This window comes from Atractosteus spatula, chromosome 9 (genome assembly GCF_055471065.1).
Source record: "Atractosteus spatula isolate fAtrSpa1 chromosome 9, fAtrSpa1.hap1, whole genome shotgun sequence".
Taxonomy (NCBI): Eukaryota; Metazoa; Chordata; class Actinopteri; order Semionotiformes; family Lepisosteidae; genus Atractosteus; species Atractosteus spatula.
Window position 1 is genome coordinate 43445636 of NC_142714.1, and position 23825 is coordinate 43469460.

Sequence of the window (23825 nt, forward strand, 5' to 3'; positions counted from 1 at the left end):
AATGGATGTACTGTATATACAAGTAAATGGTGCATGAGCTAGTTTGAGTGAAAGAAGCTCACATATTGTTTCACATTCATGGGACTCCTTTCTCCCAATTCTATTAATCAAAACATTCTCCGATTTGTATAGTTAAAGCATTAGTTTACACTACATACCATATTCACATTATTTAATATATTGGTGCATATGTAGTAAATATCTTTATCTAGATCTAGATATATCTTTATCAATCTAGATGTTGTGGCCTAGAATCTAGCTGGACTATCATAATGGCTTCTGACAAGACATACAGGGAAAACAAATTAATATTCATATTATAATGAAGAGTCAATTTTCCAGTACAGTTTTTCCGCCTGTAAACCTATTGTAGAAGAACAGATTTCTACTATACTCTATATTTTGTGACATTTTATTGCTACATATGTTTGTCATTTCAAACAACCTTTCTGACAAGTGTCTTTGTGTCTGACAGTTGTTAAAACTGATAATAAAAAAAACTTAAAACAGATGCACAAACCACCTGTCTTGCTAAATAACAACATTTTATTGGATACATAAAACCAGTTCCCTTGTGTCTATTATCTTTGATATGCAAAGTTTTAAAATAAAAATCCTCCATTGCTAGCTAAAACAATAGCAAACCAAAAAATCTTGCATAAGCCTTGTCCCAAATTAGTTTTTGCTTGAAAGAATGATTCTGATTGTAAAAGGCTTAGTATTGTATTGTAAACTGTAATCTGATAACATTTTCAGATTATGTTTTGCAGGTGTAGTGCTGACGAAATGCAAAAATAATAAAACACATTTACATGTATCTTGGATCCTAGAGTTAAGACACAAGGAAGACTTAGCTATATTTGTAGGGAAGATTTCACCCTATCATAGCAAAGTCTGTACTGTACATGACCTTCAGGAGTACTATAGGACCCATAGTCATATGGGATTCTGCTTCTTGAATAAACATGAACCCATGTTAGTCTACAGCATGCTGTGGACATTAAATACCCCAGACCATTCTTTTAAAAGACAGAAGATGTCTTAATCGCAGCACAATGTTTATGTGTAGATCAATAAACCCCTATACTAATTTCTTAGTAGTTTCTGAGTAATTTCTTCCTCAAAAACTAAATAAAAAAAAACATGTCTCTACGTATCATAAGGGACAATTGTAACCAAACTGAAGTGGATGTACTGAGCCAGATTAAATAAACAAAACATAAATATCTAAATAAAATTAAAAGATAAGCAGGATGTCATTTTAACTTAAAAAAGCAGCTTTAATCAAAATGTAAAGCAGCACATGAAATGATTAAATTATGGAATTTAATACATACCTGTGTCTTATGTCTCTGTTTCTAAGGACACAATCAAGAATTGAAAAAAGACAAAAAAATACATATTTAATGCAGCAAAATAACACAATATTGTGACAAAAGCTTGTCATTGCCAGCTATACTTTAAAATGAATTACATGAAATGTATGGAATGGAAGTCCATTAACTTGTAACAAAGAATCACTGATGTTCATCAGCTTCAGATTATTTATTAATAAGTCATCTTTTACTTTTAATGTAGAAACAATTTTTTGCTTGAGGTTTTGAGCAGGAATAAAGTTGCTTCCATTTTTCCCTAAGGAAAACTATCTAATATCCTTCTATAGTACATGCTGAGAGCATCAATTTGAAAAAAATATTCTGTAGGATTTCATGAGAGAATAGTACTAGAGGGTAAGAAAGGTAAAAAGATTTTCAGGAATGAAAAAGGGGCTCAAAATAAAACCTTGTCTTTTAAGGGCAATAAAAGATTACAGTACATGGCTTCCATAATCTACTTGCCCTCAAAACACAAACACTTGAAGCTGAAAGAAGCTCTAAATCATCAATGTTGTTCTTGAAAAGGAAATCTGTTTATAACATACCTCAGTTCGAGGATGCTGATAGCATAACCATTTGGGTATATCCTTCTTACAAAGTTAAAATCTCCTACATAGACACTACCATCAGGACCACAGGTTACTGCCACAGGAGCGAAGAGTTTATTTCCCAGTGCAGGCCCATTGCAGCTTGGACATGGGATTGTACGATAGTAACCGTTACCCATGACAGTAGTTATAACTGGAGGCTGCTGGGAAATAAAGATGTTCTCCCCATTTCCTTTGTGTAGAATTCCTAGAGACATAAGATTATTTTAATTAAAAAGTAAGAATGTTAAAATCATATACTCAGGTTAAAACCTAGTGATTTTTGCACCACAAACATCATTGTTCAGACATGACAGGTACATAATCATAGAAAGACAAAGAGCAGTATGGATTCTTACCACTTTGCAAGTTCAGGATGTGATGTTTGTCCAAAGACCATCCACCCAGGTTAGAGGCTATCATCTCAAAACCCTGTAACAGGGCAGTTCTCTTCTCCCACACAATAAAGTCAGGACATGATTCATATTCATAACCAACGGACACTGAAAGAGGCAAACATTTCTGGTGAAAATACTGAGTATCAGTGTGAGAATGCATATTGAAGATGAGTGGAGAGGTCTACATTTCTGCTGTATATTGTTGGTGGTAGCATACATACAGTACAGCATTTTAAACCTTTACTATGTTTTCTTGTTCTTTGACTGTCAGACTATAAAACATGACTTGTAAAGTACTGTAGATTACAATATTCATGCAACAATACATATGTACAGTATGCCTATATAATCACTTGGTTATGTGGATATTGAAGAAAATTACTCAAACTTAACATGCATATATGTAACCAAACTCTAAAATCATGACAATTTATCATTACATTTTTTTAAAAAAAGGTTATAAAAATAAATAAAAATAAAAGATAATCCATTTTTCACGGTGACTAAGAATACCAGTTTATAAAAGGGTGATAAATAATAATGCTCAAAAAACACACAAGAACAGGAGTAACACCGGCCAACATTTTATTATATAAAGGCACTGAAAGGCTAAAATGCGACAGCATTTCCCCCCTGTTTTTGTATATCCACTGTGGTGTAGTGGTGTTCTCTGTTTGTGTACCACTGCTTGCCATCTCCCAAGAGACCCTCCACTGTCTAGGCTCATGTGTCTCTCCTGTGGTTACTGGATTACATATATAATCGGGATACACCATGTTAGCAAGCACTGTATTGGTGTCTGACTATCACTGCTGTCACAATGATTAAGCAGGCTTTTAGTCTTTAGAATTTCCACAAAAGACCATTCTAGTTTTTAAATATCATGTATATTGTTATCTGTAAGATTAACACTTTGTTCACTATGGTGACAGCTATACGGAGCAACACAAATACCATGCAACATAGTTTGCCAATACAAGGCAGGAGCAGTACAATGCAAGCAAATATTAGGCAACCATATGTACATGTCTATCTGTTTTTAGTTTAATAATGTCATCAAGAATGAGCAAGAAGTATACTGTATAGGAAAATTCTGTATGAAAGAAAAATTGAACAATTGAACAGAAAAAAAGTGAGCAATTTAAATGTTCTGGCTTCATAATCTATAGTCCACTACAGCTTTCAGGCTGAATTTGAAATGACCTTTTTTAAAGTGATAACACCACTCAACCCTTTTTGCTATGAATTTGAAAATGTGTACCAGTCAAATATCTGAATACATCATGAAACATTACAACGGTAAATTGATTTCTTCACATCTAATAAAATAACGTTTTTCAGGGTCATTTTAGATAAATAAAATGTCTCAAATTTGAAAGCAAGCAGATAAGCCACAGTTCAAATATAGTAGCTGAGAAGAGCTTCAGAATGTTTCACTAAAATTGAAGGTCTCCTGCAATCACTTGCTTTTATTGTATGACTGCTTTCAGAGTGCTGGGGATAAGTTCATGATTTAAAATGAACCCTTAGCAGGCTGGGAACTAAAAGGATACATTAAATATGTAAACAAAATGTTCATCTTAGATTAAAGAGTCTGAGAAAATAATGACCATCTGTTAAGGATATTTTTATTGCAACTGATGATAACTGTGCAACTGACATACCAATCGCTTCAGTCAAGCCAGACACTTTCTGCCCGTAGATATCAGTCTTATTCCAGGCTAAGATGTAAGACAGGTTGGGAGCAGCTGGAAACCATTTTTGGAAGAGCCTTCCCTCAATGGTGGCCATCAAATGCACCTTTGTGAGGCCCACGGGAACAGTAGAATGGGTTAGGATAATCCTCAGCAAGGATTTGTAGCCAGGGGTGCGAGTGCTGAGATAGCTGAGCTTCACAAAACTGCCAGGAATGGTGATTTCTTCATGAACAGCCTGAAAAAAAACCAACAATGTGCATGTGGTACTGTGTTCCCAGTAATTAACAGACACAATTAATTCAGATACTGGAAAAGAAATAACATTGGTTTGCCCAAATCTCCTCATTATAAGCAGTAAGAACAAAACATTAAAACTAAATGTGACCACAAAATTCACACTTCATACGAAAACACCCAATAAAATGTGTCACAGACAAAAATATACATATATGTACAGTACCGCAAAACAGTGGTCACTTTTAGCTGGAGAAAGCGTAGCTTTTGTCAGATATTTTTCAATTATTTTAGAAAAAAATCTTAATACAATATATATTCAAAGACAATATTAACTTTTATGTAAATATTGTCTAAATAACTTAAGAGTAGAAGGACAATGTGTTCCAGTAAGAGCAGAGTGGATTACATTGTTCCAAACTTGTGTTCCTAAATCAAGAGAATTTTGTACAAACATGCTTTTTTCCACTCCACTGTTTTTACTTGTGTAGCTTCTTGTATCATAAAGCATATTGTTTTCTCACTGTATACTGTTACTGAGGTGAGTTTCATGTTCTATTGATCAGTGCAAATAGGACTGTCAGTAATAAAGTGTGTATAGTAGTGAAGTGTGCAAAAGACATGACATGTTTTACATTTTTACATGTTTATAATATTACAACAAAAATAACAATGTCAGTATGAAAAGCTGAAATACTGCATTTCTCAGAATGATATTTTTATGACAGGTTATAATATTTTTTAAGTTAATGGAAAAACAGTTAGTTAGAACATCAAAATATTGTTAAATATATACTTTTTCCTTCTTTCCTAATCTCTTATGCTAATATTTTCTGTTTAATCCTGTATGGAGTTTAGTGCTCAGTAAGATTTAGACTGAAATCCAGCTTCAATTTTCATTGATTGCCCTCAAATATGAATGTGATTCCAATATCTTTGCCATTACAGACTATCAGTGCAAAGCACACACTGGACTAGTCAGATAAAACCCCTCCTGCTCCAGCCATTATCGATGCTAGCCACTACCTGACATCTTAAGCATTATATTTTGTTATTACTGCAAGGAGTATCAGCAACTTCTCATTCTAAATAGCTATGTATGTCATTAGAGGACACCATAAACTGGGTGATCCAGAAGGCCACATGAAATAGATTTTGAAGGCACATACATTTCCGGGGAATTGAATTATCTGTAGCAGATGGCAGGCTGAGAAAAATGTGCGCAAATGTCTAATTACTGTTAAACTGTTAGAGCAGTACACATGTATGGAGCAGGAGCATACCAGGTGAAAATGACTTAACATTATAGATGCAACTTTTTCCTTAAAGTATTATAAACTTTTATCCTACTGCTTCAAGAAAAAAAAATATAGATTTTACTTCCTAGTTATAAACTATAGTTTGTCATTTTTGTCTATCATACATAACTATAGAAGTATCATGTTCTCTAATAAGACAAACATTAAAATGTCATTTATCAAAATCTTCAGTGATGTGGTGAAATAAATTAGTATTGATGCTTGTTTGGGAGTAGCTAAGTGTTTGTATTTCCCATAGCTGTAGATTTGATACAGTGGACACTGTTGAAGTGTGCAGGTGTCCCTGGTTCTTGAAGCAGCAAATATGGCCAAACAGTGTACTAACTGTTAAGTGAGGCTAAACTAATTCTCTGATAAATCATTACAGCCACTATTTTAGAACATCAATATTTAACAGTTACCAGATCATTCTTCTTGAGGTCATTAAACCAGTCTTTATGGGGATGTAACATAAAATATAGGCCTCAAGGCAGGATATACTATATATAGTATAAAAAATATAGTAAACTGGTATGGATGATCTTGGAGAGAAATGTCAGAGGACAGAGAAAGAGAATATTCAGGGAGAGGTATCTGGGCTGAGAGAGAAACCTTCTTCAGCAGATTAAGAGAATACATTTTGTTTAAGCAATCTGAAGACTGGAAGAGCACTATAGGTTTTAAGTAAAGAGATTAGGTTTTTTATATATTTGTCTGTGGAATTGACAGGCTGGACAAATATCTCATTGTTGAGAATGATTCAGTCTTGGGCAAGATCCTTTTTATTTGAAAGGACACATTTCAAGTACTTTCCTTTTTTACCCTTTTAAAGATTTTTGTGCCTTGATTTCAGAAAGAGCTATGTGTTTTCTACAGTATGTTTGAGGCAGGACTCCGATGCTCAACGCATGAGAAATATCTGTCAGTACTGTTAGTGAAAAGTACTCTGTGTAATAGTACATTATTGTGTCTTGTGTACTTGTGTATTATTGTAAAATCCTTGTCTGACTTATGAAGCTTTCTGCTTTGCAACTACAGTGTAATCAAAATGTGCTGGGGAACAAAGAACACATGTACAGTATTGTACTGTCATGTCAGAAAAAGATACACATTGTTTTATAATTATTCATACCCCTTTTTTGTAACTGGAAATAAACTGTTTAGAAAGTAGTCAGAGCAAGTAAAAATACTGTATATGTAAAATTCATTGCTTAAAAGTTTCATGGGTGTAAAAATCCCTAAAAAACCCGAAAGGCTGTGGATTACATTTGCAGCAAATGTTTAAGGTAGATATTCCTAATATTTTGTAATTGTACATGAGGAATTTACTTCAGCTGCAAGAAGCATTCAATTACGCTTAAACATCCAGGCACGGAATAACATTTCCTTTAAGAACTTAATGAACCTGAACTGTGTCCTTGAATCCAAACTCCATTACCTGCAGCTCAGGGATGGCCGGTCCCCGTTCAGAACAAGACCCAGCAAATGTGGTCAAAGGGGAAGGAAGGACAATGGGGTAGGGACTGACAAAGTTCTTCATGTCACAAGTGGGCTTGGGAGATTCCACTCTTGCCATGGTGACCTTGTCCAGCACCACAAACTGTGTCCATGGCAACCAGACGGTCCGTCTCTCAGTTATGAAAGGAGCCCGCTCAAAGACCAGCGTGACGGAGATGCCCCCGGCAGCCACCAAGTCAAAACTGAAAGCCAAAAGCAAAGTAGGGAAATAACAAATGAAAAAAATGAACATGAAAATATGTTAATTCCATATTAATACGGAAAATGAAGATCTATATACTGTATATATACAGTACATCCATCTATTTGTCTATTCTCTGTGGACCCTAATACAAAATGGTCTGACTAAATTTAATCATAAGGTGTTAGGGAAAAGATTTGATAATAATACTTTATATCAGTAGGGTGTCAATTCTGCCATGGTGCTCAATAGCTTTACCCTGTTAAACTGAGTGAATTTAAAACTTCACTCATCAGAAGTGCAGCGAGGAAAACAGCAATTAGCTTGACAGAAAGGACCAGCAGCAATCAAACAGTACTTTGTTGCTCAGGCTTTCTTCATCTGAAAATTCTTTTCGCAGCTTCACGCTGATTATATTGTCTGGAACCAGGAAGGATAGCTTGTTATCATTAACTGAGAAACCATTCGTGCATTAAGAAGTTTTTTTTTCCATGCTGTGCAATTCTTTTTAAGTTCTCAAAAGTCTTTTTGAGACCTAGCTTGAATAAAATAAATGTTGACAATGATGGAATCAATCTAAAAAAATAACTTGGGGGTAACTAGAAAAACAATTTTATAGAGAATAACAAGCTTTTCAATGGTATTTATTTCCGAATGTTACAAGATTGACGAGGGATTCAAAATGATGATGATACTGTAAAAATGAAACAAAAAGAAACTTATGTGTAAACAGTATAATTTTTAATTCTGGAAATTCAACAACAGCCCACATGTTATGGCTAATGATAGTCATGTGTGGGTTTATTGAGAAGTGTCTTGGCTAAAAACTGCATTACATTTCTGCTTCTGTATTTGCAATTATAATCTGGAATGGGCTGCCAAAATATTTCCAAAAATCTACTCAACGGTAATCATTTGCGTGTAAGTCCTTTCTATGAGCAGCAATGTACATAGATAATGCTGTGCTTCTATGAGTAAGCAATATTTGAAAACATACCTCTGTGAACTCCAGTTGAATCAATAGCTGCTAAGCTAGTGGTACTAAACATAGTGAGAAAAAGACAATTTGTTTTCAAGCAATGCAATGGTCAGGCCTGGTAATTTTGCTTGATTTCCATGCTGTTGCTAATTGAAGGGAGGAAGCTGTGAATGTGGATGCAATGGAGGATGCAATTAGTCAATTTGGTTGCAGTTTCAGAGCTGACACCTATATTAACAATGACAGTCAAGTTCTCTCATTTCGCTTCTTCAGTGAGTAATCAATGTGCAGCAAGTGACTGAATATGATTTTAAAGGAGCACCTTGGTTATTTATTCAATATCTCAATGACAGATAAATTATTCAGACTGTGCACCATAGAAAACATACAGTATGAAGAGGTAAGAGTGGAGCAAACAGACGCATACCTGCCATCCTGGCGGCTGATGGTGTAGCCATATTCAGGATGGTGCAAGAAACTCACATTGACGCCAACCAGCGGAGTCCCATCGATTGCAACCACCTGACCTCGGATCACTGAAGAGCGACTAGATGCAAACACAGGAATCAAGGCTTGACAATCAAGGCTTGGCTTGGAATAAAACCAAAGAAAGTAAAACTAAATTCCTTATGATATTACACAAACTAAAAAAGGATCACATGGCTCTGCATCCTTTTTTCTGTAAAAATGATTGTAATCTAATGTTTTCTTTGCTGTTATTTTAAGTGGCCATATGAAGATTTATATGCGTAACATATGCTGCTGGAAAGGAAGGTTCTCTGTGTCACAAAATGGAGGCAAATGAAATGCAGCCTCAATGTGTCTTCTTGTCATCCTGGGTTAGACCTACACTCAGGGTCTCGGCGTCTTGACTCAGGATGTCTTCTGAAAAAGCAGTTTTGTTGAATTGTGACTGCTTTGTTATATGAATTAATATCTACTGGCTGCTCGAGCTTCAAATCTGAAAACCATGTCTCCAGAGGTGAGGGAACCGATGCACCACTCAGCCACTCCAGGAGTTCTAGGTTACACAACTCAGCTTTTCAGTTATTCAGTTCAGTCTCACACTGATGCTTAATTAAAGACACACACTAAACCTTAGGAAGAAAGTTTGCCTCATATTTCCTGAAAGGAATAAGAAACAAATGCTGAATTTTCAAGGCTAGTAATGAGCAAATTCAAATATTCAAAGGTTTTGTGTGAACCTAAAATATTTATATTTAATATTGCAAGTTCACTATGTTTACTTAAAAATGAACATGAAATTTAGAAACCAAAAGGCTACAACTGATTGTTAGAGAAAGATGACACTTAACTGACACTTAATTCATTTTGCTGAGAGAATGCTTGTTAAAATGCTATAGTTCACAAATTTCAATGAGCATGGTACAATGGAGGAATATTGTTGCTGCCTTATTTCCTCCATGGAACTAGGAAGATAAAGCAAAAACACATCAAATACACATTTACTGTAGTAATTGAAAAGAAATAATAATTATTAGTTAAGAAATTGGACTACCTTAACAGAAAAAAAAATGCCTGAGGCAGCTGAGGTTACTTGATAGAACTCTACATGGCTTTATACAGGTGCTTTGGGGGTAAGGGGTGTATGTATATTACACATTCTTTTGAAAAGTAATATTTCAAGTTTTACACAAACACAGAGGTCAACAGGCAATGAAAAATCCATTTGCACATCACATAATAGTCCTTTGCTACTGCCGATTTGCACAGACACACAATGCCCAAATGAGTGGCCATACCATGGGTCAATTTTCTCTCAGACAAGGAGCTGTTTTTTTAAAACAAGTTCATGTAGTTAAAATGGTGTCTTCTGTAATCTGAGACAAATAGTATTCAAAGTACCCTGTTACTAAAAAAATGACTTACTCAGTATTTAGGAAATATATTACTCTCCTAAATCCCAGCAGTGAGTAAATCTTAATGAAACACTCACATGTAGCAAGACCAAGTAGGGTTTTAAAGCTTGTTACTGTATATGATATAGAATCTACTGCTGCATATTAATGTGATTAAATAAGTAAAAAAGCACATTTTAATTAGTCAAACCCCAGTGAGTTCAGTCCTTTCTTAAGATCAGCAAGCATTCAGATGACAGCATAAATAAACAGTAATCTACAATAATGTGAGACAATTCACTAACAAAACTAAGAAAAGGGGCATTTAATGCTTCTTCTAGTTTTTAGTTTATTTTTTCATTTGAAACCCTGAATTTGGTATTTTAAAAACTGTTATGTTATGCTGTTCACCATCAGAAACGTCTGCTGAAATCAAACGTATTAGTCTGATTTAATTCATTTACTTATGAAAAAGGGAGTGAAAGGGAGTCGCACCTGGTGTCAAAAGGGATCTCCCCAGGCAGGACGTGAGTTGTGTCCTTGCCGATGAGAAACCTGATTCTCTGGAAGAAGAGTCGTGGGGGAAGTTGGATAAAGGGAGTCTGACTCTGCTGGATGAGGTCCAGAGGGTCAGGTGAACCTTGGCACAGAGGGCCACTGTAGCAGGTGGCCTGCTGGCAGCAGTCAGGATCGACACAGTCCATCAAGCCATCTGCAAGCCACAGAACCATGAGAACAGACATTTAAGTTTACTTTTACTTATTTGGCAGGCACTTGTATCCTGATAAGTGCAAAAGCTACATATAACAATAGCATGAAATAACAGTAAAACAACAAAATCAGTGAGCAAAGTGTAGACAAAAAAAGGCGAAATGAAAGCATACTCCTTTTAGTCGGATTTCTCTTAAAATTGACTTTCTTTTGCACTTTCATTGCTACACATTATAAAACTGCATCTACAGACTTCTGTGACGAAAGAAAAAGAAATGCCATAGTAGGAGAAACAGATGGAGATTAATGATGGCTGCAGCATACAACTGAAAAGCGAGCTTATTCAACACCAACATTTAGTATGGAGTACATGATCAATTAAATCACATCTGAGAATATACTGCAATCTCAGATTTACAGATTTGCAACACAATTGTGTGTCATTGTGTTGTTATGTTGGGAGTGTGGCTGTAAAACAAATTTCCCCAATGGGACAATAAAGCTTGAATTCAATTTGTAATCTTTCTGAGTTGTGAGAGTGGCACTGAATTTGATTAGGAAAAAATAAGTTTTAATGCTCAATATTAGTAATTTGTACCACAAATGTTGGAGAAGATAGTTATAATTTATGTATTTTAATAGAAGATATAAAAAGCACACCTTGTGATATAAAAAAACACAGTGTTATCCAAGTTGTTCCTCAAACAATAATTAGAATTTAACCTTTTTAACCTTAACTTATATGATTCAACTATGTCCCAGGCACAGAATACAGTATTGAACTGAAACTAATTTCAATGCAGGCATGAGACATTCTGCTGCATAAACATCAGAAATAAAATTTCTTGGAACATAATATCTCTGGAGTTGCCTGCTTAAAATGATAACCTTATGCTCCCAATCCAACATCCAATTACTTTCTTTTTAACAACAATGTACTCCTAAATCAATAGAGACTCAAAATTTACAGCCTTAATGATAACTATGTCTAGAGGGGCATGGCTTGTTTGTTAAGATTAAAATGAGTGAAAATTAGGACATACTGCCTGCTAGATAACCGAATTTTAGGTCAACGCTACCTAGGGATAAATAGCAATTATAATTTACTCAGGCTAAATGTATTTACTTCTAACTTCAGGGTATATATGAACCTTACCCAAGGAAACAAAAAGAAAACCTACAGAAAGACTAATGGTTTCCCCAAAGACTTATCAAATTAAATGTGTTCCATTTTTTAGCTTTATTCACAAGCCATAAAACAAAACCTGCCATCCTTATGTGCTGTCTATTAGCACCATGATCTAAGTTATGATCAATTATTAAAAACGCATTAAGAAATTTTGCTTGAAACAAACAGCTATATTGAAAAACATAACTGGCAGACTTTTTTAATCTGATACCAGTTGTTGATATGTACCAATAAACAGACAATGAACATGTGAGACTCCTAACAAGATCACTTCCCAAACTTAAAATGGGTTACTTAGCCAAAAGAGGCCTTTACTATAGTTTGGATTCCATTCTACTTGTAAGCCTTGATAAACTGGAATCTATTTCAAGAGAACAGCTGTACTCTCCAATTAGAGCTAGTAAGCAGGATGGCTATGAGTTTGCTTTTATGAACGAGTAATAATTTGGAATAATTTCTGTATTAGCAGTGTTGGATTCCTAGTTCAAAGGGCAATGCAATTTGCAAATCCCTATATTACAGTATGTCAATGGAAAATTCTGTGAAAGTCCATTAATATACATGGCTAAATCTGTTTTAAAAATCTTCATTAAAAATGATGCATATTTTTTTCTTAATGCATTTATTTTACTAAAGACAGTTTACCAGCTTCACAGACTTCAATGCTTCCCGATTACTTCCAACATATCTCTGTAAAACTGAAATTTTAAATATATCTACTAAAGTGCATCAGATCATGAACTCAAATTATGATTATAAACTCAGAAATGTGCAGCTGGCTAAACTTTGTCAGATAATCTCTTAATCACTTTATTTGCGTAAGGTCATTAATTGCCATTTAGTTTTCATATCAATAGTTGTAATGAGGCTTCATTAAGGATATAAATGGTAACACTAATGAGCTCTTGATCAAATGAAGACAAAAACATGTTTTGGATTTGGATGTAGATTTCAATAGTGAGTAATTGAAAACAGCTGAATATTTCTTTCCATTCAAACCAACATCTGGCTGAATTGCATTTTTCTTTTTTTGCATCGTCAAACTAGAGTAAAAGTAGAAAAAGAACAACCAGAAAAAACAACCTGTAATCCATTAACATGAAGGATTGCAGACAGGATTTAAAGAGCCATGCATTAAAATCAAAATGTGAGGCATGAAACTAGGAAATATAGAAGGGTCTCTATGTTTGTGAGGTTTTGGTACAGAGAACCTTCACAAAAGGACAAATTTATGCATAAACAAGTTCACCCCTATACTGTTGCATAATCTACTATAGTATATAATGTGTATGGTTAAAAGAAATAAAGTAACACCTCTTTTAAGATAATTAAAGTACTAATGCATTGGTTTTACATTAAATAAAAATGATCAATTAAAAAAACCCCAACAGCAAACATAAACTTACAGTAATCAGGTAAGATAAACACAAACCCCGCCTCTGCATGCAGCCTGCACTTTCTCTCTCTGCCTCCATGGTTAGCATACCCCACTGTTATGAAACCAGCAATAAAACTCTCAGTGGGTCTGTGAGCCTGTTGTTTCTAGCTTGTCATTCTCCACACAGCCAACACAGAACCTGGAGTGTTTGTAACAATATGAAAAGAAAACTACATTGAGATGCAAATGCTGGGTAGCTAGTACTTTGGTAGGAGATAGGGTGAGGCTATTTCACTACCTAGATTCATCTTTCCATTCTAGTCGGTTGTACCACTAATTTTTAAATCGTGGTTAACAACCTTCGGGTTGGTTTGATCCTGCTTTTCTTCCATACAAGATCCCGTTGGCCAGACCGAATCGCAAATAAGCAAATTTGCGAAAGTTAAATTTGCAGATGTCGAGATCTTACTGCACAGTACTCCTGAGAAAAAGTTGTTTATTAAATTCAAAGTTAAACTTTATAATGTCAGCCTTGGCACAGATAACTTCATTTGCAACCAGGGATACCACAGAAATTTCACAGTATCCCTGTGGAAAAAATAGAAGAAAAAAAAAACACCATACAGTATACCAGGGGTGAATAAGGATACCGAAAGAAAAAAATAAAAAAGCATAGCTTTGTGCAGTATTCTCTGACAGAATCATTTCCTCTGATAAAGATAGTGATTAAAGAGTTTCATCTGTGCCAGAAGATCTCTCCTGTTCTTCCTGGGAATTGTCAGCTTTAGAGTAGCTGAGAAGTGGGGGAAGTAAGGGCTTTTGTCAGATATGGCACCTAACCCCAGACTTGCAATGCATCTTGAAAATGATAAATAGTCTGTTTAAACTGCTTCTGCCAATGTTCCCCAGAAAGAGGTCTGGGTTTGTTTAATAACAGTTTTTTTTTTGTATAAACCCAACAAAGCATCTTCTACTGTATGTTTCCTGTTTCTGTTTTAATTTTCTAACATATCCACCTGAACTCTTACAATCAGACTTCTAAAGTGTTTCTAAAACTGAAGAATAAGACAATATTTTATTCTATCCAAACATATAGCAATGACAGATGTTGGTTAACAGATGTTGTGAACTGTTGTGACATGATACTCCAAAAAGAAAAAAAGTAGGAAAACTCTTCGATATTACTTATTGCAATGATATGCCATGCTTCACTCCTTGAATCTAAAAAAGTGCACACTTAGCCAAAATCAGATATCAGTAAAAGACTTTTCATCAATAAGAATAGTAGAAAACATACTGCTAAGAGTAACTTATTGAACCACTCTGAGAAAAGACTGACACTTTTTTCCTCAAAATTAAAAAGAAATTTCAGCTCTGCCACTGCAAATAAACACAAGCTGCACAATATCTAAAGTATGATTTCTGAATAATTGACATCTTCCATATGGTGAAATGTATTAAAAGACAAGAAAATATATGTTTTTCTGTTTTACCTCACAGTTTGAATTGATCTATGAAACTGTTTTGTTCCACAAGCAAAGGAAAGGGAATTTAAAAATGGGTAGTCTCTCAGTCTCAGGGCATTTCAGAGCCTTTTCTCCCATAGGGGCTACAAAACTAGTGAACCTGGCAGAATGAGGTCCGGCACTAACTTGGTGTGTCTGGGTGTGCACTGAGGACCAGCTCCATTGATGTTCAAGGCCAATGAGGCTGTATAATCCTGAATTACCTTCCCTTGTTAGTCTACAGGAACTGAAAGAAGCATTAAACCACTTTCACTAACACTATCAGCAAGAGGCCAAAAACAGTAAATCAATACCCATAATCAATTTACTTTATTTTTTAAAGATGCTGCATAGAGTGATATATTTCTTTTGGTTCAATATGTACTGTGTACACTTTATATACCATCACATATAAAGTGTACACGAAAAATTAACACATCCTGCATGCAAGTCAATGAGCCAACACACATTTGAGCAATTGGCCATGAACAACTGTGAGCTGAGGGTTAATTTTCTCTTTTCTTTTTCTGATTTTCATGATATGTAAACTAATCCTGGGGGTATTTTGCAGCTCCATCTTGATTCCTTTTGTTTATTTCCACATTAAAAAATGAATATATTTTACTGCTAAAGATTGAAACTGACTATGTTGTTATCTAAAAAACAAGATTTTATAGGATTTAACTAATTTGACATTGTTTAGTGTAATTTATTACTGTAATAAGCTAAATGCTACGATAAAATTACATTTAGGCTTTATCATCATCTTGAGTGGGATCATTGTTTCTATACTTTTACTTTTTTGATAAGGATTACCCCAAACACATTTAGAAAATGAAATATGGAGGCTGTGAATGTTTACTTTAGCATTAAAAGTAACTCATTTAGCAAGACACTTAAGAGGGTCTGTGTGGTAACTTTGCTTTTCCCTCCCTCCTTCTCTTTCCATCATGTTAAGCAACATATCTACTATCTAGTTAAAAATACAACAGTATTAGTGCCTCTAATCTAACCCATTGTGAATTAATGACCATACAGTAGGTCAATTTTGACTTAATACCAAATCTTTACCTCATGGGTACTACTCTGACAAAATCTGGTAGCTGCAAACAAAGTGACTTTGGAAGTTACTATTTTGCTGATGCTTTTATCCAGAGTGCTGTACATTTGTACTCACTGTAGCAGCGACCTGCTTGTTGCAGCAGGTGAGAGTGCCATGGCAACCGTCACACAGTGTTTGTAACTCACAGTTTCACAGCCTCATAAATTTAATGTGGTATGTTATCTGGTCTGTGGCCAGAATTGTATTCCACAGTCCTGGGGCAATGTTGTTCCAGGAGACTGTGCAAACACAAATCTCCCACAGCAAAAGTGTAAAATCCCACTGCTCCAGGACTGGACAACCAGGCTTCAGTCACATCCTGAGCATTATGGTGTGCTAAGGGAAGTTTTTTTTTTTGTCTTCACAACCATTTATTCATTTTTCCACAACCTTTCATTTTCCCAGATAAAAATATTTCCCCTTCTGGGGAAACATCTCAGTTCTTCCCCTAGGCTGCCTTCCAGGTGTTATCCTTTTTTATTTCTAGTTCCTGGGAGTGCTCCTTGGCTACTAACATTGTTTTAACCAATGAACTTATTCACCACAACTATCCCTTGCAGTCGTGACCACCAGATTTATGCCTTACAATTCTCTCTTCCTTCAGTCAACCATGGGGTCTCGAAACCATGACACCCAAACTCCCACCAGGTTTTGTGAGCCATAAACCTTCCGCCTTCAGGAAAAACAAAACTTCCCCAGTCTTTTTCTCCCTTAAGAGATAATCACCTGTTATTTAACCTAGCCTTCTTTGCTAACCCTAACCCTGTGCAACAGATCCTGTTTGACCAGGACACTTCTCAATAACCAACCTCAAGACCTCTGATACAGCAGCATTTGAGTTTGCTGTTGCTTTCTTGGAGACCTAGTCTACTCAGTTACTTTTTTGTCTAAATTGTAATGGAGATATTTTTATCCTAAACCAGCAGATACTGTTCTCATCTTCGAACTTTTTAACCTCCAGGAAGAGCCATAACTCCTAATGAAGGAGTACACTTTGGGGAGAGAGAAACTCTGAGATAACTATCTGAATAGGGGCTAAACTTTGCAGATAAACCATAGGGAGAGGTAACCATGATTCTCCCATTCCACCTTCTCTTCTGTGACAAAACCCAGAGAGATGGAACTTAACCATAATTTAACAGGCTGGCTCCTTTAACTGAGAGGATGTTCTAAGACATCTAACCAAGTATGACACCATCCTTTACCGGGAGACTGATCTAACTATGATCTAGAAGAGATAACCTGAGAGACTTCTTCAACGTACTCAAAGAAAAACCTCATTTACAACAGATGCAGCAGAATGCTCTGTTGCCACCTTGTGCAAATTCCTGCACTTAACCTGCTTACAAATGCTCGCCCCTATCCCTCTTTGAATTGTCATAACCTTAATCTTAAAGCACTCTTCAGAGGCCTAAACCAAGAAAGCCTGCTCAGAGTGACAGCTGCTTCTTAATACCATTCATACAGCTGGGTATTTTACTGAAGCAATCTGAGCAAACTACCTTATTCATACAGGCAGCAGCAATACCCCATCTGGGATTTACACACAGCCTTCTAGTTAAGAGTCTAATACCCTAACCATTACCCCACACTGCTTTCTCCAAAACAAGTATAAAACAGAAGTCAACAGTCCAATAAAACCCTAAGAATTAAAAAAATGAATTTTCTGTATTTGTTCCTTCATATTATTTTTTGTTTCCACTGCGGAATTGTAAATTGGACACTTCAGCAAAATGTCCAAACAGAAAAGAGACACCATGAACAGAAAATCTATCTCGTCATCTGTAAAATGCAATTTTGTTATTGGTTTTGTCAGAGGTGTGCTCTTTATTTTGTGGATATGCATTTTTTTTGTATTTCCGTAGAGCACTCAAACATCAACCTAAAATTCAACGACGAAAATGATTTTTTGAAAAGCAGAAAATTATTACATATACTGTATTTTTGTAATTTGGCTTATGGTATAGTAAATTGTAAAGAGCTGTTTATTTACTTTTTTTTCTCCTCTTCTTCTTGGTTGGAAAAAAGGAAGAAATCCTACAAAGAGCTTTGATTCTCTATGTGGAATGAAAGGTGGTTGCCAAATGAACTTCTAATTTTCTGAATTTCAGTACCTGAAAGGGATCGAACCATATATCAGATATACTTTAAAGAAAGATAAAGTATTCTTTCCAAAGGACCCTTACCTCCATCATTGTCTATGTTATCATCACACACCATCTCCATTATGACATTACATCCTATTCCACTCCAACCTGGCTGACAAACACAGTGCCAGCCATTCTGTTCAAGGGTACACCTTCCATTGCCATTGCAGAGGCCAGGGCAGCCATCTGTAAAAAGGATGGGAGGAAGTAAAATAGAGTCCGATCTTGAGTGCCTGTCTGTGAATGTTGTAATCCAAGAATATACGAAATCACCTCTGATAAAAGAGAACATCTTCAGAGCTTGCCATTTGTCACACAACAAAAGCATTACAATCATCATTTTACAATTATTGAACCTATTTAATTTATTTTAGGGGATGACTGAAACAAAACTGGATAAAGTAACATTTCAAAAATAGTTTAATAAATACCCATTACCTTTCACGCATTACAAATTCCCATGCACAAAATAATACCAAATCATTTGTTTTTCTTGGAGGAGAAATACTAGGAGTCTTAAAAGATGCAATAATTTTGAGTGCTGAAACTTGTGCATAATTTTTAACCGTTCATTTGGTGAAACCATTATTAGTTTTCTGCACTGCACACAGTATGAGTCTTGTATTTAATTACGTAACATACCTTTAACAACAACATCCAAGTAGTGTGCTGGTGAGAAAAGAAATAAAACCGTTAGACTGCAATGTTTCATTTTTTAATACCGATATACGCAAAGAAATCATTCAGCCATCGTTGGGCACTTCAGTCAAATTTTTATGCTTTGCTTGATATTTTTAGAGAAGCAGTAACCTATTCTTTAATTTTCTTGTTTAAATGCAAATAAGAATCTGATGAATTCTGAGCTAAGCTTTCCCCATCAGGGAAAAAAGCTAATTGTGATTCTACTTTTCTGAAAATTTGAATGTGATCTCTTGGCTTTGTGAGGTTTCACTAGCACTATTTTGTTTCTGCTTTAGCTATTTTCCATATTCTGCAGAACTGCTGACAATTACCTAAAGTTTGTGGTTCTGTTTTATTCTGTAGTAACAACATACTAATATAACCATGATACAAGTTTTAAAATAGAAGTAGGGAAAATGACAACCCTTCATAAGAGAAACGATTCTGATTTTAGACTGATCGTGACCACTTTGACTTGGTTACCTTGCTATACTTTAAAACTCTAATAATTGGCATGAATCTAATATAATTTATGTTTGCTTTCATAGAAATATAAAAATGAACCTGCTTCTGCTTACACTTTGAAGAAACATTAAAATGTCAGAGTCCGGGTGTTGGTGAAAGAAGAGCTGTTTATTCGTGTGCACATGGGAGAGCAGCTTGCAAAAGCTACAGTAGTCTCCCCGAAAGACAAAAGTTGCTCAGCGCTTTTTATACACAGACAAGCTTCCTACTTTTGACATGGATTACCTAATCCCTAAAACGAATCATTAGTTTTCAGTCAAACTCTGGTAGAGAAAAACAACTTTTAATTAAGACTTTCGTTATTGCTCACAATCGCAAAACAAGACATTCGACTTCCCTTTTACTACATTTAAGACATGAGCTATACTTTTCCACTGACCTATAGATGCCCCCTGGTATGTTTCCACTTGCCAGGGTTATAAGCAGTTAGGAAGCTAAAAGATAAGCAGTTTGTTAGCTTTTATAAAATCTATAACATTACTTCAACTTTGATCACTTTGATGTTTACATAAAATTTGTCTTTCTCTTTTAAACCAAAGTTCTTTATATGCTTTCTATTGTACAGTATATTGGATAACACACTAAATTCAGTTTCTTGTCCTACCTGCTTTTTTCTGACATGTTGTCATCACTGGGTCTGACTCTTTTTATGGGTTAAGCAAGTCATTTAAACTCAATCCAGCATAAAGATGCTTTTGATTCTGATGTTTTCAGTTTACCATGTTAGTAATATTATTTTTTACTTCTTATGTTTCATGTGTGGTTTGAGGATGAATGTTTTGCAGATGCCCAATAGATCAGCAGCTTTATGATGAGTGTTCTATAAATACAGTACATATGATTTGAAATATAACAAATACAAATCAGTTGTAGCCTTAACTGAACTAATAATAATTTTTCTTTGTTTTGACAAGTAGAACTTTTAAGTTAGTTACTTTCAAAGTTATGGTATGAAACACCATTCAGGAGATAAAAGGTAAATTCCCAAATGTTCAAGAGCTTAAAACAACTCAATGAATCCTATTAAGTTAATTATGGATTCAACCGTGTAATAGGGAGACCTGGGAACTGCTATATACACTACGACTCACCAATAGTGCAATGCTCTCCCTCCCAGCCAGGGCTGCACTCACACTTCCCATCCTTGCACTGCCCGTGTTCCTCACAGCGAGGATGGCACGTACGCTGGTCGCAGCCAGGCCCTTCCCAGCCTTCCTCACACTGGCACTCTCCTCCAGAGCACACACCATGGCTGCCACAGTCCACAGGGCACATCTCTGCAGGAGACAGGGGACAGTGTGTGACAGAAGAATTGCCACCTTGTATCTAGATCGTGTCAAATCCAAGAAGCTAAGCAAGGCTGGGCCTGGCTTTTATTGTGATGGGCACCTCTGAGGAAAACCAGGAAACTGTTGAACCAGTAGAAGTGTGGCAACACCATACTGTAGGAGGTTGTGCTTAGGATGGAACTTTAAACCAGGGTACTGACAGCTGACTAATATGAATATAATAAGAAAAGTTGAAAATGAAGGCCCATTTGGGCCAAATTACAGATAATTGTATATATGTGTATAGATGCCCATCCCTAACTGAATGTTAGTTTCAATTTACTGTAAAACTGTGTTTAGGTATGTACAAAGTGTGTGTAGTTAGGAACAGCTGACAAAGAATTGTACAGATATATCTCCACCTTATAAATGACTTTTTTACAAAAAAAGAGAAAACAAGAGAGTAGTACTCCCTATGTTAAGCACGATTGTTGCTATAGATAACAATGTAGATTGTTATTGTGGTTATGTGCAAAGAAAAAAATCAAACTCATGCTAGACTACTGCAATGTTGAAGAAGCTAACAATATGAAAGCACAAGCTTTTCTGTAACATCATATAGTAGTGCTTTTCCACATATGCTGCTTAAACTCAATACTAAAACAATTGCCTAGTGGTTATCATTCTACTTTTACAGAAACTGGACCTATTTATTTCTTTTACTTCCAGTCTCGACCAGTTGGATGTATTAAACCAACAGCAAAATCTAGGAACTAAACAGTAAAGGTGTCAACAAAATGTTCTGTGAGAACAAAATGTTGCCATGAAACATGTTCTGTTCTGTCAGAAAATGTTCTGCAAAGGAAAGAAAATTTTAGATACATTGAGAAGCTTGCAAAAGAATCACCTAGAGCACCTATACCTCTACCATATACTATAATTCAAGACAGAAGGACATAATTAAAATAATACACCCCTTAACATTTAATGTTTCCACACATTAAATTAAAAGGGCAGAAATTCATCCAAAGTTTCTTTTATGATTAACTCAGGCATCTATTAAATCATTAACTTAGAAAATCCATGCCAATCTTACCTTAGGTAGTGTTATTTTATACTGTCAAATAGTGGAATGAATTAAAAAACGTTAAAAGAATATTAAAGTAAATCTTTCCTATCCTTTTAATGCGTTGTGAGCCTAGGGTATCTAACCATAAAATGGAATAATCTAAAAAAGTCTAATAATCCTGAAGTCTGAAAATGGAAAAAACCGTATTAATATTTTTGCTGTAAATTTAAGCTTCTTCCTTGTGCGGCAAGTGCCAGCATCCCACACGACAGTATTCAAAGTTTTGATATTCTCATTTTTAATAATATACAATGAATAATTTCCATGAAAATTGAAAGTTCATATTATGCAACACTGGGTAAAGGAACTGCTGGAGGCACTCAAAGGCCACTTGTTCAAATGCAATAAAAATTTATTTCAATTTAAATATACTTCGCTGTTAATAACTACATTAAAATTGCACAGATCACCATGACTTTTTAAAAATTACATTATTGCAGTGGTTCCAAAACAAGACGACTTTTTTCATTTTATATTCACTAATGATTAAGATTTTTCCATACCAAAATGATGCCCTGGAATGTGAACCAAAGACAACTTCAAGATGAAATTCACCCTTGCTTAAATGACAATGTCTGAATGACAATTCTTTTCTCAACCACCTCTAAACTGTATTCGCTGTTCTTAATGTTCTCTGCTACTGCACACTTAATCATAAGAAAAAAAAAGAAAACTAAAAGTAAACATCCCCCTAGTGATTTATTTTTATTTATACAAATATTAATTTTTATAACTTCACAAGGAAGCAATAATGATTAAATTAGAAACATTTATTAAGTATATACTGTACATCCAGGAACCTAAACATAGATATTTATAATGCTTCAGTGCATTCTGTATCTTTTGCTGCTCTTTTAAAACTGCAGATTATTGGTTTAAATAGACACACAGCTCAAGAAATATTTATAAAACATTACAAAAACAAAATGAAGCAAGAAATAAAAGTGCTGTTTTTGTGTTTTACCCACAAAATACCAGTATTATGTTTAAAGAAAATTACATCATAACATATTATTTAAAGGAAAGAAAATCCCACTACTACAGCAAAGCACTTTGTTCCTGGTAAGGATCTTGAGGGAAGAAAGCAGGACTGTGTGCTGGATAGAATGGTAGTCCATCTTAGCACACCCACACATAACTCAGAAACACCAGGTAAACTAACTAGTTAGCTGTCTTAGGAATGTAAAAGGAAACCAGGGCACCTGGTGAAAATCATGTGATCAACATGAACCCAAACAGCCTGTCCAGAACTGAACCCAGGGCCTCAGAGTTAGGCAGTAACAGTGATAACTGCCAATCCACTCTGTCATCCTAAAACTAACATCCTTTTGCGCAAAAAACTATAATCTATCCACAAAGAAACTATGTGATCTGTCAATGTATACATTAACAAAGAATATATAAACAGGATAATGTATACAGATTTATATTTTTTTTTTCTTCTGGACTGCATACCGCATTTTTTTTTTCATTTTTGCTGACACCTTGCTCAATATATTATGAGCTTTTGAGTTTTGTTCTCACAAAGGCAAACAGCAAAATGAATGATCCTTCAGAGTGTTTCATTCACAAATCATTAGAAAGCAGATAAGAAGTTCAGTTTTAGTTTTAGAAGCTCAGTTTTATCTTGATTTTTAGAAGGATATTAAGCTGCATTAAATTATAAATGAGTCATTTGGAACACATTTCCAACATCTTGACACCAGGTGGCATCATTTTTGGTACATCACCAGGGAGAAACTGGTTTTCATAATGCAATTTCAGCATTGTGCACAATTTAGGCTCATTTGTTAACTGAATACTTAATTAGCTTTTAGCTTCAAAATGATCTACATAAGTGTATTTGCTTAAAATATCTCAAATCATTGACATATTAAAAGAATAATCATTTTTCTCAGTTACTCATTTTCCAGATTTAATTGTTTTTAGTACCTGGGATTATGCAGAGAAAAAAGTAAAAGAGAAGCAGAATTTGGGAATATAAGGAAATAAACTTTGATGGACAAACAGGAGGCATCACATTGCACAAAATGCTGAAGAGTAAGATTATGGAAGAAGTGTTT

The 23825-nt window shown here is 35.1% G+C and overlaps 1 protein-coding gene across 1 annotated transcript in view; it reads right to left on the reverse strand.

Moving 5' to 3' along the window:
• tenm1 (teneurin transmembrane protein 1) overlaps positions 1-23825 on the reverse strand; it is a 214199-nt gene that overhangs the window by 57373 nt on the left and 133001 nt on the right. Inside the window, exons 11-20 of the mRNA XM_088925605.1 lie at positions 20457-20642; positions 18802-18828; positions 18199-18345; positions 10623-10839; positions 8696-8815; positions 7029-7290; positions 4026-4293; positions 2323-2466; positions 1922-2171; positions 1338-1358 (exon numbers count right to left, since the gene is read on the reverse strand). Coding sequence (XP_088781731.1) covers positions 1338-1358; positions 1922-2171; positions 2323-2466; positions 4026-4293; positions 7029-7290; positions 8696-8815; positions 10623-10839; positions 18199-18345; positions 18802-18828; positions 20457-20642 — 1642 coding nt within the window. The remainder of the gene's footprint in view (positions 1-1337; positions 1359-1921; positions 2172-2322; positions 2467-4025; positions 4294-7028; positions 7291-8695; positions 8816-10622; positions 10840-18198; positions 18346-18801; positions 18829-20456; positions 20643-23825) is intronic.